This window comes from Cottoperca gobio, chromosome 8 (genome assembly GCF_900634415.1).
Source record: "Cottoperca gobio chromosome 8, fCotGob3.1, whole genome shotgun sequence".
In the NCBI taxonomy this organism is placed as follows: domain Eukaryota; kingdom Metazoa; phylum Chordata; class Actinopteri; order Perciformes; family Bovichtidae; genus Cottoperca; species Cottoperca gobio.
Window position 1 is genome coordinate 22,213,420 of NC_041362.1, and position 24,069 is coordinate 22,237,488.

Sequence of the window (24,069 nt, forward strand, 5' to 3'; positions counted from 1 at the left end):
GTGCAGCATTCATGTTTGCAGTTCGTCCCTGTAAACTATAGAAACCAACAAGCTTTGTCTTGTATGTTTATTTATTTATCTATTTATTTATGTATGCTGTAATTTGGTTGAACATGGAATTGCTGTGTGTGGTCCCTGCTGCTGGCACGTCATGGGTGCATGTTGGTGTGTATTAATTTGTACTTGTGATGTGTAGAGGACGGAAGTGATCCAGCAGGATTCATTGAGTGTGTCAGATGATACTATGATGCTGACACTAAGCAATACTGTCGTGCAGAATGCTACGTTACTACACCATGTCAGCGCTATAGTGTGACATCGTGCCGAAAACCATTACTACAGTCAGCCCCCCAGTTCCTACACACACTAAAAGAAAACTGGCATTAAAAAGACTTAAACAGAATGTTTCTAAATGAATATGAAAATAAGACAAGCAAGGAATAATTACATTTCATTTGGCTCTTGAAAACATATGCAGTTATACACACACACACACACTATAAAAGGTAAATATTACTTATTCCAAATGTTAGGGATGTTGATGAAACTTTGAAACAGTTCAGAGATTACGCTCTAAGACAACAACTCTCATAAACATGAAATCTAATTATTTGACCCATAACAGCAGCCAGAAAAAAATGTCCTAAAATTACCTGTACCTGCTGTAATGATTCATATTTGCTTTGCCTCTGAGATGTTTACATTATTCACAAACTATTTCAGAGGGCAGGGATTGATGAAGAAAGCCCTTTGAAAATAAAATCTCAGGTCTGCTGTCTCTTTTTACAAAAAAAGAAATCATACATTACCCCTCATTCTGAATTTGATTGTCTTTTGAGTTTTTTTAGTAATAGAGAGCTAGAGCTTTATATATCCAATTAGAAAATCCACAAGCCTCTACTTTACAGTCTTTGGTCAGTTGATTAATCTTATCCATGCACAAACTGTCACGCAATGGAAAAGGTGAGGACCCAAAAGCAGAATGCAGGAGACAAGGATTATAACAAAAAGCGAGCTTTTTTAAAACAAAGCCGAATCTGCAGAACACGAGCAGAACACATTGGGGCAGACAATGCTAAATACACAGACACCAAACGAGGGAACAAGACACAGCTGGGGAGAAAGGCAGAAACACAAGGGCAGAGTAAATGGACACAGGAGGAACAAATCAACAATCACAGGAAAAACACACAGACAGGAAGTACAGCTAGACATGACATAAGGGGGAGTGAACACTTCAAATTAAAACAGGATATAGAAACCAATCATGACACAAACAATACTTTGGCATTTGACATGGTTTGCAATACCTGTATTTTATTAGTATTATCGTGTACATTAGAGAATAGGTTGTTATTTTAATGCTGGTATGTCTGTCTCATTGTGTCAGTGTCCGGCATTAAATACAATAGAAAACATTTTTAAAGAAGTATATAGATAACACTGAATCTGAAATCACAATATTTACTTTTTGTATTGTGTGTGTATGTGTGTGTGTGTGTGTGTGTGTGTGTGTGTGTGTGTGTGTGTGTGTGTGTGTGTGTGTGTGTCTCTCTCTCTCTCTCTCTCTCTCTCTCTCTCTCTCTCTCTCTCTCTCTCTCTCTCTCTCTCCAGGGTGGTTACGCTGCCTACAGATATGCCCAGCCTACTGCTGCCACAGCTGCTGCATACAGTGACAGGTAAGATATAAACTCAGTGACACATTAGGAGATTCATTATGATTACGTTGTAGGTTCAAGATAGGACATGAGTCATTAAACTGAGGCTACACTGTAAACAAAGTATGTTTGTCTGTTCAAACTAAAGGTCCTTTCTGATTCATGCATGTCTGAATTTTTACTGAATGCTCTCAATCTCAAAAAATGGCGCTGCGTTCTGCTACACAATAGGAATAATCTCCATCAGACATCATGTGCTGTAGCATTAGCTCCAAGCTAGTGTTGCTATCGGTGTCCGGTTAGACAGTCTGGTTGCTAAAGATCCATCCATACCTTTCCCTAACCTTAACCAAGCATTTTAGAAACATAGCCCTGATCATACCTACCATAGTTTATTTTCTATTATCTTTTTCCATGTCCTCAACTATACTGTAGTTGTCATGTTTGAAACTAATGTCAACTTGTTTTCCTGGTGATGGGGTTGGGCACCAACACTGGTTATTTAGATAGTCATTCACATTTATTTGTACAGTTACAACAGGTTAAGCAAGATGATCCATACTCATTTATATTGTCTCCCTATACCGACCCCCGCCCTGTGCATTTGATATACTGTAACAGTTGACCTTGTATCCTTTGCAGCAGCACCACAATGCACAGCCTCAAAACTCATGGAGTTGGATCAATACCTTAACTGAGAATCTCTCAACAAAAACAGAACATCACAAGCTTCTTCAAGTTTATTACAGGGCCATTGTATTGCACTGCAGGATTTCCTTTTTGTAAGACTTAACTGTGTAAACCATAGGTCACTAACCCAGACGGGGACCTATACGGACCCGGACCTATAATCAATAAATTATTATAAGAGATTTTCAATTTTGGCGGGGCGCTTCTATTTTAACCGGCGCAGCTTTTCCCGTTTTTACGGCATTAGTTTAGCTCACAGACCAATTGCATGCAAGTTAAGCCATCCATTAAAAGCGTCAATGTGAAACGCCACTATGAGACAAAGCACAAAGTGTTTGACCAAACATACCCACTCAAGTCTGAACTGAGGTCTCAGAGCCCAACATGATCAATCCAGCAGGATCCTGACTCATTCATTCACTGCCCAACAACCTGCTCATGAATGTTCCCTCAGAGCTGCTGGGATTTTGGGTCAACACAAAAACCATTTACTGATGGAGGGGCTGTCAAGCAGTGCATGTCCAGGAGCTGAAACCTTACTTGAGGGAAAACAACAGCTTTGTGATAAAATAAAGCAAATACATATGTCAGCATCATCAGCCACAAAGAAAAGTGAAATATTAAGCCAGGATGTGCTCGCCCAGCTGGATGAAGCCCTTCATAAATCACCATGTGGAGGCTTAGCTGTAGAGGAGTCCACTGATGTTTCTCACAATGCTCAGCTCTTAGTTTCTGTAACGTTCTTCAACAAAGACAAGAACGTGTTCTGTGAAGACCTGTTAGGTTGAAACTGTTAAACAAGATGTGAAACAGTTAACAAAGAAAGCGAAACTCAAGCTGCTGCTACACTTTATTTTATTTTTCTAAGATTAAGCACTTTATTTTAAAATGCACAATTTTTCAAAAGCTATTTTATATATTTTCTCAATTTTATTTTTAAATGCAGCCCGAGAAGAACATTATACATATCTACAGTATTATATATATCTGTATAGTTCAATGTTAAGGGACAATACATTTTGACAGTCAGTTGTTGATGACGTGCAGACATTGATACAGCTACTAGGCTACTTCAATATATATCACACTAATTCATAACGCAAGTTAGACATGATGTTCCGGACCTTTGCTTAAGGAAATGATCTCTAACTGGACCTCTTATAATTTTAGTTGTATACCCCTGGTGTAGACCATAGAAATACAACATTGAGTCAAAGCTCTGCTTAGTGAAAATATGCTCCATGAACATTTGAAAAGGGCTTTTGAGTTGAAGTAGTGGTTTCTAGGGCTGAAACTATATTTGAGGTTGTTTGTCTCCCATATGTCCCTCCCTACTCTACTAATAATAGATATATTCATAACACAATGAATAATTTGTGTTAAATTAGTAGGCACTGGTGTGAAATTTTAGTTTATAATTGCATGGAACTCCTTTTTCATGCATTATTCATCTTTTGCCTCACTTTCCCCAACTTCAGATTTATTACGAGCTTGGGTTGAATTAACAATCTTGAATGGCAGAAATACCATCCATCTAATTCGGGAGTGTAATGTAAAATTATTATAGAAATTGGCTCAAGACCATAGAGCAGCTAATATTTTAGCAGACGAAGTAGGTACATATTCTTGAAAAGAAGCTATCATACTTATAAATGATGATGTTTAATGTGTAAGAAACCAATTATTTTATATGTTGGTAATATATCAGATGTTTGTTTTTAGCTTGTTCTATTGCTACAAAGTGGCCAAACAACCCCCTAGCAAAGGCTTGTACAAGCACTGTTTTGATGTTGCACCTAGGTCTGGTGTGGCATTGAGGGCTTGCTTGTGTTGCCTTGATGTACCCATCTGTGTGGGTCCACCCTGGCACCATGTCGGTCATGTTCATGCCACAAGGGTCACAGATGGGAAACAACAGCAGCTGCTTTCATGAGGCCTGACCAGATCCAGCCGGGCTCATGTGGCATACAAAGCAAAGCAAGGCAGTCGGTCATGCAGATATGCTCATGCAAGCACATTATGAGTATTCACAAATTACTACACGCATGCGTATGGGCAAACACATACTAAAGAACTTTTCCAGATTCCACAATTTATGTACTACATGCATGTCATAATTCTTCTGTAATAAGGTCATTTATTTGGTCACCATGAAGAAATTCCCCTGCAGGTATTGTTTTGTTCTTCTTCAAGGTGTAGCTCTTAAACAGTATGGAAACAATTGAACATAGAAGCTATTAGAAACTAGCTAGTAGAAAAAAAAAAAAATTCATGCAAAAATTGGTCTCATTAGTCATCTACAAACGCACAGTTAACAAAACAAAATGCCTTCATTGTGATCTTCAAGCATATTTTTAGCCATGGTAGGCTCTAAGTATGACAACGCCGTTCCAGTCGTTACTTTTATCGAGCTGAAACATCTCTATTAGATGGATAGCCAATAGATTATGTGCATTAATTCATGGAGTACAAATGTCTTTTTCTCTAGCACCACCATGAGATGGACATTTGTGGTTGAGAACGAAATGTCTCGGATTGCCTTGAAATGTGACACATTAATTTTTCTGTGAATTTGTTTTAACTTTGGTGATGCTTTAACTCAGGGGTGTCAAACATGCAGCCCGGGGGCCAAAACCGGCCTGCCAGAGGGTCCAGTCCGGCCCGCGATGATTTTGCAAAGTGTAAAAATGTGTTGTTTTGATCATAAAGTAAAATACTGTTCCAGATACCTGTGACAGAATGTTTTGTGCCTTTGTAGATACAATGTGATCTGTAAGTTATAATGCACATGTGTAAAGGATCAACTGAGGGACAATATTGTTGAAATTGCACCTTTTGTTCTTAAGAAATTTCAGGTTCATAATGTTTTGTAAAAAGATAGTTCATTAAATTTGAACATTTTCAGAATGTACTTGTATTTTTTTGCACTAAAACGAAGGGGAACATTTGGAGTTGTCATTATTTATAGGTTATTATGCTATGATTTTACTGATCCGGCCCACTTGAGATCAAATGTTCTGCATGTGGCCCCTGAACTAAAATGAGTTTGACACCCCTGCTTTAACTTGTCATCTAGCGCCATCATCAGGTCAAAACTTAGCTCAAAGCACCACTGTGCCTGAGCACAGTCACATAGAGCAGCTGATTTATCTGACTTCCGCTTCGTGAACAACACACAGACATGAGAGATCTTCTCATCTCTCTCTCTTCATGTTCAAGAAAGTGCTTGCTGCTTATCTAAAAGTGAAATTCCTTCCAAAGGTTATTATTCTGAAAAATTACCAAGAAAACTGCAGATTTAGGTCATCAGTCTGCAGTACTTTACATGGTTAAAATACATTAGTATTGTTGCGTAACTGTGCACATTTTTGGAAAGGTTTCTTTCTCTACTCTTTCCAAAAGCCTTGTGCATTATGACCAGGCTCCCAACCATTTTGAAGAGCTGTTGAAAATGTTGTTTCAATGTTTATCTTTTCACCTCAGGGTAATTTTAAAAATGCATTTCACTCAAATTGCATTTGAATTTGTGTTGTACTTGCAGCTTACCTCACACTGTCTTATATACACATTGTCCCCTACACACACACACACACACACACACACACACACACACACACACACACACACACACACACACACACACACACTGATGATGGGTTAGGGCTCTGCGCTGTGAGATAAGATAGGTCAAATGCGGTGCTGTGCTGAGTGTGGGTGTTGGGGGGGCTGCATGGTGAATAGCAATGTCCAAAACTAATCGGGATTAACTTCTAATCGCTTCAACCACTGGGCCGCTATGCAAATCAGCTCAATTATGGGCACAGGCCCTGGCCCCTGATTGGCCCTTATCATGACTGGGCTAGGACACAGCGGGAGGAAGGGAAGAGGGGGTGGACTGGTTGGCCACAGCATGGCAGCTCACTTGGAATGAACACTGCTGCTGTCTATTTATTTCTAAAAATAGAAAACACATTGATTCTCTGTTCTTTGATTGTTTATATATTTAGTACAATTTCATGATTCTCTGTGGTTTTTATTTCTTTCTCTGTAGCGTGTGATCTTTCTTGGCTACTTTCCTCCGACATCACAAGCCTTTTTGATTTTGATTGACTAAATTGAATGGGTCTGTACATAGGAGGTGGACACAAAATGTTAAGTAAAGTGTTGGTCCACTCAAAACTCTGGTACACAACCACTGGATTGTATTGATGATTCCCTGGCCTTTCTTTTTTTCTGCCACTATCAAGCCAACAAGGAAATATCCCAATTAACCTGGCAGATTGCCATGATATTTAGTAAATACCATCATATTATATACTTTTACTGCACTTTTACTTTTTTTTTTAAACAGTAACTCTTTCAGAAGGCACTTACAAATGATGTTGTGCTTCTGATAGGGGACTTAATATATTTTTGTTGGTAATGACAAAAATCACAATTATTAGGGATGAGGACTATTTAATAATTAAGTAGTCATGATTTTCACTTATTATATTTAGACTAAACATTTTTTTAAAGAAAAGCAAAACCAATGTGTTGTTACTTAATTCCACAACACCTTTTTACTGTGAGGTAAAGTTAACGCAGCCTCAAGGCACTACTAGTGAGGCTTTACCGTGAGCCTCAATGAGTCTTAATGTGCTGAACAATTAGGTAAAATAGCCAATACAGCTTCATAAAGCTGTAGACTTTGTCTATAATTATCAGGGACTTTGGCACTGTCATTATGAATTTGATATTCATATTGTAACATTTTGTTGACAAGATAGTTTGAGGCCCTGTCACACATATCCGTATGACAGAAATGTATGCCGGCGCATACAAAGTATCGGCAATAGGTTGATATAAATTAAGGGTAAGTTGTGATCGTTTGAAGGACGCAGACGACACGCCGAACACACCAGACATACGGCCCTGTCACACAGTTCCGTATGGCAGAAACATATGCCGGTGTATATGAAAATTAGCTCAAAATTTGTCAGAGTCCAAATACGTCCAACTTTTCCACAGCGGTGTCGTAGCTGACGTATACATAACGAATACATAACAAAATAATTATCAGATATGACGTATCAGAGCGTCTGGCCAACGGAGCTGGAAAAGTGCCATTTGGTTCACGTCATGCTGATACTGGAGAACGGCTAAAATGCTGAACGCTAGCTGTACTGTAGAAACACGTTTAATAAGTTACTCCATCGTCAGGCATAATCTTAACATAGGGTAGGAATAGGTTATCCACTCGTTATCAATAAATTGGCTGTAGGATTCACCGTCAGCTGACGTAGCCTATATCTAACGTACCTCTAACGTAGTCACGTAGGTATTCACGTAGGTATTTACGTAGGTAAATATTCACGTACGTATTCTGTATTCACGTATGTCTAATGTAACGTAACTTCTGCATATCTTATGAAGCACATGTTGGGTACGTCCGGTAATTTTGAACAGGCTGTCCATACATACTGTGGGAGAGAGAGGAGGCTGGCGCTGCTTGTTTGCCGCTTCTCCTCCTGCTAGTTCTAGTTTAAGTCTGTTGTTGTTGTTGTTAGATGTTACCTTTATACATCTAACTTATATCTTCTGCTGACTGCATTTCTACTGAATTACAAACCGTGTTTGGATAACCACTGCTACCTGTTGCTGACACTTTCCACTGCTATCAACAGCTCCCGGACAACTAACGCTAGCTGGCTAGCTAGCAGCCTGTCGGCTTCCAACGAGCTACGATCAGCTCCCTGTTACCAGTGGGCAACAATACGTCCACCACTGCTTCACTATCGCTACTGTGAGGTAGCCCTTCAGCTGTCCCGGTGCGATTAGCCCTTGTTGGCTAGGACCGCTGCCTCCACAGCTAGCCGTCAACTAGCTTGTCGGCTAAACTGCTGCTTGGACACAGACTTCTTTTCCCTGCTTCATCTCCTCCTGCCATGCTACGGATCACTATCTTGCCTTGCCTAACAGTTATCCATCTCTGTCCATGGCTAACGGCTAGCTCAAGACTAAAGCCTGTGGCAACCGGCATGATGTCCAAGTATTCCATCCAGCAACTACACAACTCCAACGTCATCTTAGCCATCAAACAACTTGGACTCCTACGCAGACCTCGTTACATTCACAGAGGCTCCCGTAGAAAGTTAGTTTACCACCAGCCTGGCCCGCCTGTCTCGACCATTCCTTCCATCTGGACCACTGTCGCACGTCTGCCGTGTCATCAGAGGACTGACGCACTCTGTGTTAATAGTACGGGAATCACCGCGAGATCGCTACACATTGAGCAGAGCGGAAAACGTGGAGTGGATTTCAGTCTACTCCGGACCCTACAGAAATTCACCATTTCATCCAGAGTCAAAATAGAACTTTTTAATGCACAATCCCAACAAAACCAACAAATCATCTTTCATACAAGACCACATCATGGACAAGGGAATAGACTTTATGTGCCTTACGGAAATGTGGCAACAGCCAGAGGTTTACTCTGCCCTAAATGAAGTCTGTCCCCCTGGCTACAGCTACCTAGAAAAGGCTTGCAGTGGTCGTGGTGGCGGCTTAGCAATAATACACAGAAAATAACTGAAACTGTCCCCCTTGCCTCTGCCTGTACTATCCTCATTTGAATGCCTTTGATTTAAATGTAAACCACCCTTCACCCTAACAATACTTCTCATCTACCGACCACCGAAACCCAACTCAGCTTTCATCCCAGAGATGCACGACCTTCTAATTACACTCTGCACTACTTCTGGAAATATTATAATACTTGGAGATATAAATATTCACGTTGACACCCCCTCCTGTCACTATGCAGCCGAGTTCCTACAACTTCTGGACTGCCTCAACCTCATTCAACATGTTGATGTCCCCACACACACTAGGGAACACACACTTGACCTAGAACTCTGCCCCCATCCGTAATCTATCTGTTTACGATCTGAGTGTGTCGGATCACAAGGCCATCACAATGGATCTGCCACTCTTGCTTCCCTACACCAAATCAAAACGTCAAATCCATTTCAGAAATCTGAAAAACATCAACCCGGACACCATGACCTCGGATCTCCAGCATCTCTCAGGTATAAATCTCACATCAGTCAATGAATCTGTGGACTTTAACAACAGGACTCACTGTTCTCAGGCATACCGAGACCACCAAAAGGCCTACGCAAAGTCCCTCAGAGACACACGGTCACTTTTCTACTCCAACATCATCAACAATAGCCCTGGAAACTCCAAGCAACTTTTTTCCACAGTAAATCATCTCCTCAAACCTCACACTCCCTTACACCAAGACACCACAGAGGAGCAGTGTGACAATTTCATTGCATTTTTCAGAAAGAAAGTAGATACCATCCGCTCTCTCCTCTCCAACTCCGCTTCTCTGCCAGTCCCGACAGTCAACCCCCAGCCCGGACCTACCCAGTCTCTTTTGCCGCTTCACTGACATCTCGCAGCAAGAGGTTGAGGCCATCATCAAAAAGATGAAACCCTCCACCTGTGCCCTGGACCCCTTTCCCACAGCCCTGGTCAAATCTAAAATTTGTGCCATAAGTCCTCTCACCATTACAGTGATAAACCACTCCCTCCAGTCTGGTCATGTTCCATCCCCTTTAAAAACTGATGTCATCAAACCACTCCTCAAAAAACCCACCTTAGACCCAGATGTCCTTGCCAACTACAGTCCCATCTCCAACATGCCATTTCTATCCAAGGTGCTGGAAAAAGTAGTTGCCACTCAGATTCAGGACCATCTCAACTTCAATAACCTCTTTGAAAAATTCCAGTCTGGTTTTCGCTCTGGCCACACTACAGAAACTGCCCTGGTTAGGGTCACCAACGATCTGCTGACAGCTGACGCCGGATCTTCATCTCTCCTCATCCTCCTTGATCTAACTGCAGCATTTGATACCGTTGATCATGATATCCTCCTCAACCGTCTTCACTCCACAATCGGACTCTCTCACTCGGCCCTAAACTGGTTCACCTCATATCTCACTGGGAGGACTGAGCATGTCACCTTGGGAGTGTCAAAATCACAAACACACTCGGTCACCTGTGGTGTCCCTCAAGGATCTGTCCTGGGCCCCACCCTTTTCACCATCTACATGTCCCCCCTTGGTCGTGTCATCAACCGGCATGGTATATCGTTCCATTGCTATGCTGATGACACACAACTCTACATCAGAACTAACCCAACCCCCTCTGCATCTCTGCCATCATCCATATTAACCACCTGCCTGGAGGAGATAGAGGAGTGGATGAAGCACAATTTCCTCCAATTAAACAGCACCAAAACCGAAGCCCTTCTAGTTGGCACCCCACATCAGGTCCAGTCCTCCTCCATAACCTGCATCACCTTCTCCGGCCACTCTCATAAACAGTCACCAATCTGGGTGTTAAAATGGATCCTCACCTGACCTTTGAAGCCCACATCAGACAAACATGCAAGAACTCCTTCTACCACCTCAAAAGTATTGCCAAACTCCGCCCCACACTCTCTCTGTCAGATGCTGAAAAGCTTGTACATACCTTTGTCTCCTCCAGACTTGACTGCAACGCACTTCTCATCGGGATTCCTAGCAAAAACATCCAGAAGCTGCAATACATCCAGAACAGCGCTGCTAGGATCCTGATGAGAGTGTGAAAGTACAAACACATCACACCCATACTCAAATCACTGCACTGGCTCCTGGTCTCACTCAGGATTGATTATAAAATCTCCCTTTACACCCATCATTCACGGAAATGCTCCATCCTACCTCAGAGAACTGCTCACCCAACAAACCTCCACAAGAAACCTCCATTCTGGAAAGGCTAACCTCCTCCTTCCCCCAGGACCAAGCTCAAAACCATTGGAGATGGCGCCTTCTGGTCTGCCGCTCCCAGACTGTGGAATGCTCTCCCTGAACATCTGAGGACACCACAGACTGTGGATACTTTTAAAACAGGCCTAAAAACGCGTCTTTTTAACAGAGCATTTTGCTAGACTTTAACCAGTGTTGTCTTGTGTTACGACCCCAGCTCGGCGAGGGAAAAGGGAGTAACATCCACCAGATGTTGATGGCAAAATAAGATATATTTATTAAATATGGTGGACAATTTGACAAACAATTGCTTTTAACGACACCACAAAGAACAAAAGGAGGGCTCTTCACACAAGAGCAAATAAGGCATCAAAGCCAAACTAACAAAACAAACTCGGGGTGAAAACTTGATAACAAAAGAACACAAAAAACAATGCCGGGGGACCCTAAGGTGCCTAACAGAAAACGCTGCAAACTTCTCAGCAATTAACGAGCCAAAGGTAAACCTAGTTCCAACACCTAGGATACAGAACACAGAATTTCAACCGACAATATACGATATACAGAATCTAGTATCCACACACACAAGTACGAGGCATATGGCTGACAACACCAGCAGCCCCGACTGTCGAGCTGGCTTGGCATTTGTAGTCACCGGTCTCTCCAGTGCACCTCGGATTGGAGAGCCGGACCAGGTGCACACCAATCACAGCCGGTCTTCATCAAGGTGGAAGGAGGAGATGTCGCCGCAGCCAATCAAGCGGGTGGTTTACACATCAAAATCTGCATACCTAAATAGGGACACAAGGTGCATACATCCACAAAGTAATCCCCCGCAGATAAATAAGGCCATGGCCGTAACATCTTGTCTATCAAATGTTTTTTTTGGGGGGGTTTTTTAAATGTATATTTTGCTCATCGTTTTTACTTTGTATCACTTTGAGTTTTGTTTATGGAAATGTAAAGTGCACCTATAAATAAAATGTATTATTATGGTCAAAACATCAGCGCTCAACAACGCACCCAGCGTAACACCGCCTGCTCTTAACGAATACTACTTATGCCTTCCCATATATCAACGTAAACCAGCCAATATTTTGTATACGCAATATTTTTGTATACGTTATGCATTTGTTGGGTATTCGTCTGATACATTTTGTATAAGTAAGTGATACGCTATCAATAGGTTAGACATGCGTATCAGTATATGTTCACTTTTCCGATCCGATGAAATGTTGGACGTATTTGGACTCCGTATGCGCCGGAATACGTTTCTGTCATACGGATATGTGTGACGGGGCCTTTAAATACTAACATGTTTCTGTTCAAATAAAGTGTAACCCACCTTTATATTTATATATTTAATTCAAATGTATATCACAGATAAGTGGTAAGTAAATCGAGGAAGAACCAATGATTAGTTATTTGGGGTCTCCGCTCGACTGCCAGATGTAATTTAATTTAACCATCCTCTGTTATCTCATGTATTTCAGTTACGGACGAGTATATGCTGCCGACCCCTACAACCACACACTCACTCCAGCAGCCACATACAGCGTTGGTGCCATGGTAAGACTATCATGCCTGCCACACATCTCTGTTCTACATTCCTGGTCCTCTTCACATCATGCATTATCCCACTTCCTTTTTTCCCCAAGTATCTAAAAACTACCTTTTTACTTTTTCATCTCGAGAAACCTTTCTCCCAAATACACAATTGAGCTTAAGTGTCATGCATGTCATCTGCATATATTTACATTGTTTAGAGCTATACTTGGTGCACAAGCTTGAGTGGAGTGAGACTAACTGACCAATCATCACGTTTGGTGTTGTTGGGAAGGGCAATAGCAACATATGCCTGATAATTTACTATGGCAACAGAGTTTTTGTGGCCATATTTATATTCAAATATTACTAAGCATTTTTACAATGCAGTACAATTGGATGCTTCACTTGGGTATTGTAGGCATTGTAGGCCTTAACAAACTATCATTAAGATGGCACTAACAAAAATAGGGCTTTCAAAGAGGTCAATCATCCTCCCAGTTGGTGGTCTGAGAAGAAAATAATGTTTGCCATGATATATATATATATCCGTGATCTCATTGTTTTGGTCACTACTCAAAGGTGAAATTTTGATTGGCACTAGTACAACATCTGTAGTAATTTTGTTCCATCTTACCCCCACTCGTGAACAAGATTTCAAGATACTTAAACGCATTCACTTCAATCTGCACCAGAAGTTGTGGACCGATGAAGCCATCAGAACCACATTACCAGTCAAAGGTTTGGACACACCTTCTCATTTTTATTGAATGAGAAGGTGTGTCCAAACCTTCTACCTTTGAACCTTTGTGTACTGTACATCATCTGCAAAAAGTAGAGATCCAATCCTAAAATCATCATATTTGCCCCTATCTATTCATTCTGTCCATGAACATTTCAAACCGAATCTTACAACCTTGGCAAAGCTTAATGGCCTTTTTTCTGAGAATATGAACACATACAAGGCATGTAACAATGGCCCTAGCACTCCAAACTCCTGAAGAACTCCCCACAAAACACTATTGGGGACATGGCCTTCAAGGCTACAAAGCACAAGTCAAGTAAATAGCTGGTTACGTGACCAGGATGGAATCCACATCGCTCCTTCTGAAACTATTAGCCAGATTCTGTTTTCTAGCAGTATTTGTGATATCCTGATAATTGGAGCACACTGTTCTGCTGTCACTTTCCGAAAAAAAAATGACCCCATGGCCCCTTGGCCTGTGCCCCGAAGGCTTGTTTAGTTAATCCATTCTATAGGGTGGGGTTCAATAGCATTTTGTTGAATCCAATTCCAGTATTTAATCTTCTTATCAAACCTGAATTATCTCAAATCCCTTTAACATTTGCAAGTTGTAAGATCTAATTGAACTTAAGGGAAACGTTAACAAAAAAAACAATGGTTAAATAATGCATCCAAATAAATCTGAATCTCTTCCCACACAGTCCCTGGCTGCAGACAATTAAAATGGGATTTGGTTCATGAATGAGACCTTTCATCTTTTGATTCCACATGTGGTGCTTACCTGTGGGGCCTGTACTGAAATATAGGTGTGGCTTAAGTTATGGGGCTAAAACATTGTCTTGCTTTCTCAAGATTTGAGAGACGCTGCATTAGCACTTTTTTGTTAATGTTGTCAGAGAACAAATCTGTATTTGTCTGTGTACGCTTGACTTGACTTATGACCAAAGTTAAGTCTACATGACATTTGTACAAAATACTTTTTAAAGACAGTAGGCTCATCTTAAAATGCTTGACTACCTTCTAGGCTCACTGTAGTACTGTGTACCTACATTATGTAGGCAGAAGAATGAGCATTAGGAGCCTAACAACATAATCAGGACATCCCTTTTTCTTACTGACCGACCAAAAAAAAACAACCTCTTGGCCCCTTGGACTTTGCCTGCTATGCCCATTTGTAGCTCTGTTCTTCTTTCACTGATGATCAATTATATTCTCTTTTTAAGAGAACATTGACTGTACAAACAGAGAAACAGAGTTGTTAGTGTATTTTCAGCTTGAGCAGTGTCGGCAGGTACTCCTTTGTATAATAAGTGGACAAACTGTAGTTGCTGTGGCATCACCCATTGTTTATTTTATTTGTTTGATGTCGCGATCCTAGATTTTGGCCATTACCAGACATTTTTAAGGGTTAAAGTTCTAAGACCAAATCACAGACAACACCCAAACCAGACAACAGCATGGTAGCAACCTGTCAATCACAACATAGCCACGCCCTGCTTTATCATCTGTTTTACTCTTAAAAAATTTACAAAATGTGCTGTGACCATAAATGCAGTACAATGTTTACTGAGGTAATAAATCAAGTGAGAAAGTGAGAAGTAGGGTCATTCTCTCATAGACTTCTATAAAATCGGACTAGTTCGGGCTTTCACTTTTTTTGTAGGTTGCCGCTTTGGTCACATATAGCCTGGACAACATTAACCAATAAGATAAGGCCGCCTTCATGTAGCCTGAAAGGCCAAAGCCAATTTGCAACGGCCTCGCCACACCATTTGCTACTGCTCGTTAAGCTCAAAGTAATAACTGAAGTTGACTCATGTGAGTGTATCAACATTCTCATTAACTCAGGAGCTCTATTCTCTGGATATTGGCAGCTAGACAGTAAGAGGCCATGTTGAGAGAGTTTTACTATAAAAAACAACCTGAAAGTATAAATAATGTGCAGGGCTGAGGATCCATAATGACGATCACTAATTGTGATAGCCTTTTTTAAAGCACTTTACAAAGATTGCTCACAAAGGATGACAGCAATCATTATAGATGAAAGAATAAGAAGCAATTAATATTTGGCTGCAATTTGGATCTGTCCAATCAATTGGCCTTCCCTGATGTCACTTGTAATCCCTTTTTATTATTTAGCCCAATATTACAATTTACAAATGTGCCTTGCCAGCCCTGTCTACAAGCTATATCAAAGAGGCAAGTTTTAGAACTACTCTTGAATAAGAAGAGGGTGTTGCAAACTGGGAGCTGGTTCCACAGGACAGGAATTTAATAGCTGAAGGCTCTTGTTCCCTTTCTATTTTTAGAGACTCTTGGGAACCACATGGATCCCTGCATCCAGGGAGCTCGGTTTTTAATAATAATAATAATAATAATAATAATAATAATAATAATAATAATAATAATAATAATAATAATAATAATAATAATAATAGGGTACTATGAGCTCTTTAAGTTAAGATGGTGCCTAATCATTAAGGACTTTGTAGATGAGAAGACGGATTATAAATTCTAATTTGGATTTTTGCATGGAGAGAAGCTAATATGGGATAAATATGAACTTCTTTCCTAATTCTTGTCAATACACTTGACAGAGCATTCTGGATCAACTGGAGAATCTTTGTCTGAACTGAGAAATGCATGGACTAGTTTTTCTGCATCGTTTTGAGACCGGATGTGTTAGATGAAGAAAGGCTGTCCTCAAATTTTGTTTTATTTGGGAGTGCTGGAGGCCAGGGTAATAACATCAAGAGTAACAACATCATTAGATAATACGTTTCGGACGTGTTTATGGCCAAGTACAATAACTTTCTTTTTGTCTATGTTTCACATCAGCAGCACAAACTGAGATCACTTCGATGAATAGGACTTAAACCTATAGTGCGGTTCCTTTAAGGCCAATTAAATGTTCAGGTTTATGTCTATCGAGTGCAGCACTTACAAGACAAGACAAGTACAGAGACATGTCCTTTGTCTGATGAAGTTAGAAGGTCAATAGTAACTTTCACCAGTGTAGTCTCTGTGCTATGATGCACTGTAAATCATTTCTTTAAAAAATCCTCAAATAAACTTTTGTCAGGTATGTAGTTGGTTAAAACCTCTAGATCAAGACTGAGCTTTTTAAGAAGAGGTTTAATAAGAACTAATTTAAAGGTACATGTCCTTATAATAAGGAAAGGTTGATCAAATGAGTTTATTTGTTCATATGCTAGAAATAATTGCATTGTTAGCTATTTATTTAATTCCACCAACCGCACTCCACAATCTCCACACATGCTTCATCTCCTCCATACTGTCCCCCTCTCCCACCCCATTCTCTTCTTCAGTTGCTGTGCATAAGCTTTTCTGCAGCGTTGACATCTCCTCACTTAAATTTAATTGAATGTGTCTGTGCTGCTAACGGCAGTCCAAATTACACATTAATCCCGCCTGTAAAAGGTGATGAATGTCTTCATGCCTTGACAGCCCAGTCCATGTTAGTTATTATATTTCTAATTTGGTGTATACCACCTCAGCCTGCACTCCCTGGTAATGAAATAATTAGTCATTTTGATAATTAAATCCCTCGTGATGCCACAGCCACAGGGAGGAAGGCAAGGGAGGAAAGAAATGAGATTGTCGACATTAAAGATGCCACACCTAGCATTTTAAACACATCTTATATCTTCCATGTGCTGCTGCTGCAACCTAAACGTTTTTTTTTCAACTTATTATGTTTCTTAGCTCTGGTCATTATTTCTATCATTATGATATTGTACATGGATCGCATCGCTAACATAGTAATAGGAAATATGCCACAAATTGGGTGAGCATTTCTATAGAAGTTATTAATGTTAAATGATGTTTGAGCTATCATTAGGCCCTGCAGTATTAAGCTTTCCCAATTCCATTCTTTGATCACTCCCCGCTCCTTGTATGACCTGGAAATTGTTCCAGTCTGCCATATTGAAAAATGTTCCAATTCCCTTATTTCTGCTCTGAGGATTGAGGATCAAGAAGCAAGGACGGATCTCAGAGGAGTCATGAAGCATGCATACATGAGAGCAGTCTTGGAAGTCCTTTACCAGACCAACACACCCCTTTATTTGAAATCTGACTGGACGATGAAGCTGATCAAGATGCTGCACAACATCACCGCATTTTTCTACCGAAGTGAACTGACAAACAACAGAATGACCCAAGTTTTAGATTTTATTTATGTTCTGATTGACCAAAATTCAAAATTGTGGTTCTGTATTAATTGTAGGTCTGAATAACAGAATAACCATAAACAATTTTCTTCATATATTAGAAAAATAATTCTCTTTATGATCTGTTTTTTTTTATGTCAGAGAAAGGATGTTTTCTTTCAGCAATAACATTTCAATTGTCTTTTCCATTCAGTCACATGTTGAGCTGAAAATCCCTCTGTGTTGGGTAGAAATATAGTTTGATGTGAGATATATTTACATAATTTCCACTTTCCCTAATATATTTGGTCAAATTAATTATTTCTATAAATTAAAAGCTATTCTAGTAACAACCTTTACGAGTTAATTTACAAAGAGAATATCAATAAAAAAATGCAAATATTTGGTAAATTAAAAAGAATGTGTTGCCTAGAATTGGCTTATGTCTATTCCGTTTCTGAGCAATGAATCTGTGATGTAGTGTTTAAAGGAGGGAGGGGAAGTAAGGGATGCTATTTGACTGGGCCCTAGGAAGATGACCGTCCTTACATTGGATACCAAAAATGGTTGCAAGAAGATTTGGATGTATTGGTCTTCAAGTATCTTGGATAGAGCATCACAAGTAGAGGACTAAGGGTCTCGGGCAAAACCAGAAGGTTTGAGCTAATGTTGCAGGTTAAATGTTACATCTATTACAACAGTCATTAACCCATGGATACATCTTTGAGATTCTGACTTTAGACAGATGAAGTCTCTGTGCCACCTGGCACATATTGAAGAGTGTACTCTTGAGATATCTCTGACCATTCCACATCTGTAAATAGTACATTCAGAACAGCCTGCCACACCTCCCTCAATACATCAAGTGATGTCGTCTGCATAGAGAAAAGTTTTATATACATAACCGAAATTGTGCCTTTGAAAGATGGAGCTGTCGGGAATAAAATATCTATGAATTGCTGTTTAGGGATTGCAGGAAATGATCTTGTATAGTTGTGGGCCCAATCCAAAACCTGTAAATATAACAAACAAAGATTTGGTCTTGAATGAGGAAAAAACATCTGCTATGTACGAATCCATTAATAAGAATACTCCTCTCAGGCAAAACATAAGGGGAGCAACTGAGGATTTTCCACAATCGGGGCACAGTGAAAGTCCACCTACCAGCCAACATGTTACCACACCTAAGCCTAAGAGACTGGTTGACTAAGTGTGGTGTAGTGTAGTACGATAGGCATTGCCAAATGCAACAAAGCTGGTAGGAATGTTGGCATGCAGTATGCAAAACATTTCCGCACCGTTTTCTCTCCTAATGTAACTTTCAAACATCCTTGAATCCAACCCTGACCCATGCAAATAGCACATACTCAGCTGAACTTTCTTTATATCTTATATTTCAACTGGCTGGCCCAACTGGCTTGATAGGAAACTCAGTAGTTTAGCCACCATCACTTTATATCCTGTCCCGCTAATCCTACAAATATCAACTAAATTAGCAATCCACTCCAGTATCCAAACTTTTTCACACGGATCACGTCCTTTGACCTGTTTTACCCAAAAAAAGAAAGCGAGCATGGTTTCAATATGATTTTGTGTGTGAGTGTAAGAGTGCAGGCAAATGCAAAGGCACCATGATGGTTTGTTGAGTTGGGTCCTGGACACTGAGAAGCCCCGGCAGTGTGTTCCAAAGCAAGACACTGTTTGGCTGTTTCTCTAAGAACCTGTTTACATCTAGCATTAACATGTGTCTTTTGTGATCAGATCACAAATGGACAGCTCTAAGAACGTAAATTTACACCTGGCATTAGAATGTGTCTCCATATGTGTCTCAAGTAGCCACTTGTGATCGACTCTCCCTTTCATAAACACATTATTTCTGTTTGCAAAGACCAAATGCATTGTTGTTTTTAACTGGCGAGGCGACAGTCCACTTCCTGTCTGCTAGAAATTAAAAGAAGAAGAAGAAATACAAATCACTCAATATGGTTGACACACTCAAAGCAAACTGCTTTTTGAATTTAAGTTTCCTCTGGAAAGCAGTTTTTAATGTGAATAGTAAGGAAGAGTGAAGTTGTTGTCAATGTGGGAGCAATAAAGAGTTTGCCGTCTTGGATTAGCCTTGTGTTATAATTTTATTACCCTCATAAGCCATTTGAGAACCAACTGTAGATGAGCAAAATGACGAACAAAACAAGAGCTATGATTACGCAATTTCCTGTTACGTGGTTGTCCCAGGATAAGGACATCTCTGGAGCTCTTCTGAATATTGGCAGAGGACTCTTTTTCAAGATGAATAAAGTTGATCAACTGTTTCAAAGTCTAAAAGTAGGAGCAAATGTGTATCACTGAGAATGTTTGGCCAGTTAGAACTTCACTCCCACTCTGAAAAGCTTGATAAATCCAGTTTGGTAAAGAGATTCATAGATGCAGTTTCATCTAGACACACACACTGGAAACTGTTATTAACATTCTCTTTCAACTGTGAATTTCACAAAAACAAAGCACATTTCATAATATATCTAAAACGACTGTTGCTGAAAGCTGCAACTGCCTCAAAAGTTCCATCACCTCCACCCAGTGAACACCAGCATGATCCAGATGTTGCCCCTCCTGGTTCACACTCTGCTTTAAAACACTTTTTGACTTGATTTCTTTGATTGATCATTTACTCCACTTTTTCATGGTTGTATTGACTGGATTTCTTTTACATAGCAGTTGGCATGTACCCCTGGCATGAAGCGTCTTGCTGTGCTTGCTGCATAACGATTGCTCCGGTCATTGGTCTTTTCATCCCCCATGGGTTTGCACTGGAATAACGGTAACGTAATGTTGAAACTCTAGTTGTAGTTTGTTCAGGACTAAGGGGGCTAACGAGGGTTTGTGTGTGTGTGTGTGTGTGTGTGTGTGTGTGTGTGTGTGTGTGTGTGTGCGTGTGTGTGTGTGTGTGTGTGTGTGTGTGCATTCTCTTGTGGGTGTGTGCATGTGCGTGTGTGTGTCTGAACTGTTCTGTTTGTCCGTGCATGTATGTGTGTGTTTCAGAACGCGTTCACCCCACTGACAGATGCGAAAACTCGGAGCCATGCCGACGATGTGGGGCTTGTGTTGTCCTCTCTCCAGGCTAGTATATACCGGGGAGGCTACAGCCGCTTCGCACCCTATTAGCAACACCTCCAACCTATACTCAACCTTCCAACAGGACAGAAAGAAAGTGTGTGCGCAAGAGTGTGTGAGCGAATGAAAAGAACAGAGAGAACGAGTTATCAGAGCAGAGACGTTACTGAGGCCTGGGTTTTGCAATACATGCAGTTTGTGCATCATTTCAGCATCTTCTAAGAGAGAAGTACAAAAAAAAAAAGATAAAATGACAGCTGATATTTTTCATCTATACCTCAGATATTTTGTGCTGTGTATTTTGATATTGTGGGTTTTTAATTTCTAAAGATTTAAACCTAGATTATCAGCTGTAGAGGTTTTTCAATGTTACTATTAGAGAGCTGCTAGAGTAATGATTAGGACACAAATAAATATTTATCAGATTCAAATTGTCAGGGCTTGTATAGAGATCCAACCCTGTAAGATAGATAATAGTCACATTTTGGAGTTTTTATGTTTTGTATGAGTGTTAAAGTGACTTTGATAGTCAAGTGTTGTTGTTTTTCGTGTCACAGCTTCCTTTGGCACTTCCTCTGTTAGTTTAGCAATGCTAGCTACCGGGGGGTAGCTAGCATTGCAACCCCTTTGGTTTGGGAGGAAGTAATGAATCCTTGGAAAGCATGGACAGAGACAAAAAGTTCCTCTCTGAACTTTTGTGGAAAGGGTGGGCATAAGAGAAGCTGAGAACAGCCATTATTGCTATTTTTAGGTTACCTCGAAAACAAGCTATTTACTTGTGACTGCAACTTTACGATCATATGCTCATAGTTATTTCGCAAAAACAAACATTTCCCCAGACAAACTCCTATGTAGTGTCTGCATAGTCATGAAAACTGCATGTATTGTATCCCAATTTCATTGAATGCAATATGAGGTGTTTTTGTTTTGTAAAATACGAAATTGCATTGCATTCAAAAAAAGGAAAATAAAATCATCCACCAAATGTTCAACCTCCACAGACATCCTTTTTTTGGCCAAATGAGATTGGCATGTTGTGTAGCCTGAGAATAGATGTCGAATTTTTAATCCATGTGATTTGGTATGAATTCAGGATCAAAACTAAACTTGGATCCAATATGTTTCTATACCAGTGCAATCCAATGAAACCGCTAGTTGCAACTAACTGCTGATGTAGCATTTGATCTTAATAGTTATGTAAAAGCTCATTGTGTCTCTTTAACATTTCGCCGTTAAGATTATGCAAAAAGTCAATGTACCCCTTCTTCACTGACACAATTACCACAACGACTCACTTCATCAGTTCCTATGGCTACATTGATTAGATAGGCTAACAATACATATGCATTAAATAATTGCAAGGTAAACATCTCGTAATTACAAGATAGTAAGTCAGAACTACAAGTTAAGATCTTCAGTTCTTTTTTTCTTTTGGTGACTGCAATGCATTTTCACAATAAAATTCTTTGTTTGATATTTCTATCCAAAAATGCAACAAGTTTCAATAAGGGCATTTGTGCTTTTTCATAAGTTAAGTTGATAAACGGGGTCATGAACTCCTAATAAAAAAATAGTATTAGCAGTCACAGCTGCTCTCCACTTCCACAGACAGTCCAAGTGTTTTACTTTTTTTGTTGGGAGAGAATGGTGTGAGTCAGCACAATATCCAGCCAGTAGGTTTACCGACTGAATGATGTGCTGATATCTTACATCACTTCAAGCCAAAGGTTCTGATGGACATATCTGCCGTGTTTATGTGTATAGTGAAGATGCTACATAGATATGAACTATGAGATGACAAAAAAGAATTGCCATGGCAACTAAACTGTGCAACCATTTAATTGCTTAGTCAACATGCTGTGATACGAAAAAGAGTTAGGGCCACATTAATAAAAAAATAAAGATTAACTAAGACAAATTAGATAAATTGCTGAATTCTAAGGAAAAATGTCAGGATCCTGGAGAAGAAACTTTAATTACAGGATTGGGACTTAGAATTTAAAGATTAAATGTTTTGTGACACTAATCTTCTTCCGTGTTGGCCATCCAGACATAGATGTTTTTTATATAAACTTCCAATATATTCATTGGTATAATTGATGATTTTTATATTACAGGAGAGATTTAAAAAATATATATAGCAGTGGCCAAAGCCATTGTGTCTATTTTATCTCTTTGTTAATTTTGTTTTGCCTTGTTGTTTTGTTTCTCTCATTGATACATTTTAAAGGGGGTAAAGTACATTATAATAATCCTACAATGTATTATATTTGAACTGTGCAGTGAAGATGTTCTCTCATATGAAATACACAATGGTATAATGTTTTAGACTTAGAAGAGTAGATCACTTGTTAGGACGAGCTATCTCATTTTCTATCAAATCATATTCTGATTTTTATTAACTCTTTACAAATAATGTAATCACAATGTAGATTCTCATATTCATCGATTTTGTTTGTCAACTGTACAATTTTGCACATGCAATTTGTCATTTTCAGATAAACCTGAGACATATCAGTGCTGTAGTTGTAATTTTTCTTAACCTTTTTTTAAATCTTTGTTTTGTTCTGTGATTTGGGATTCTTTCTCTTTCCTCTTATTTCCTTCTTAATGTGACATCCTATCTGTTTTTTTCTAGAACTCCACCTTACTTTGAAAATTAACTGTTTAATTATTATCATATTAAATAAATATGATAATAAATTATTTGTGAACAGGCTAATCTGCAGTATGATGTAAATAGAAGTTAATGGAATAAATATGTAGTCTATTTGAAAAGCACTACATGGGCAACAGGAGCTCTGCTACGGCTGCATTGCAAGCCAGCCTACGGGCCGCTTCCTGTACCACATTCTGTTTACAACTATTCCCAATTAGTGCTGTTGTTACATATCTCCCTTTTTGTATTTATAACAAATTAGATAGGAAAAACTCTCAGATGCATCACATAAAAAAGGCAGCAGTAAGAGCTGCGGGGCCGATTGACTCCGCCGGTTCAAACCTTCGTCTGTGTCGATCAGAAACTGGACAATTCGTAGTCCTCACTATGCTGAATGTCTGACTCCGCAACTACTTTATACAGGCTCTGCTTCCAGTAGGTGTTGTGGTTCAAAACAAGGCTTCCTACCCAGTCATTGTATGTGCATGTACTATGGTTCTTCCACTAATCAATAACCATCAATAAAGTTTTGTTTTCTCAAGATGTTTCAGTCTGTTTCCTCTTTTTAAAGCTTTAGAGTGAAGACAGTCTGAAAGGAAGATTAACAAGCCACAACCTGTTAGTGAGTTGTTTTACAGGCTCAGCTCCAAGGCCATTGGAGCTGAGTGTGTAAAACAACTCACTAACAGGT

The 24,069-nt window shown here is 39.7% G+C and overlaps 1 protein-coding gene across 10 annotated transcripts in view; it reads left to right on the top strand.

The window, feature by feature from the left end:
- Positions 1 to 23,921, top strand: part of rbfox1 (RNA binding fox-1 homolog 1) — a 269,038-nt gene extending 245,117 nt beyond the window's left edge. For 3 of the 10 annotated variants that reach the window (XM_029438229.1, XM_029438224.1, XM_029438225.1), the window contains 3 exons: positions 1,615 to 1,679; positions 12,640 to 12,715; positions 17,422 to 18,512. In XM_029438229.1, the coding sequence (XP_029294089.1) occupies positions 1,615 to 1,679; positions 12,640 to 12,715; positions 17,422 to 17,695 (415 nt within the window). In that variant the 3' untranslated portion in view covers positions 17,696 to 18,512. Of the gene's footprint in view, positions 1 to 1,614; positions 1,680 to 8,014; positions 8,119 to 12,639; positions 12,716 to 17,421; positions 18,513 to 20,647 lie in introns of those variants that run through there. The other 7 variants (XM_029438226.1, XM_029438227.1, XM_029438228.1 and 4 more) reach the window with 6 other exon arrangements.
- Positions 23,922 to 24,069: the final 148 nt, after the last annotated feature.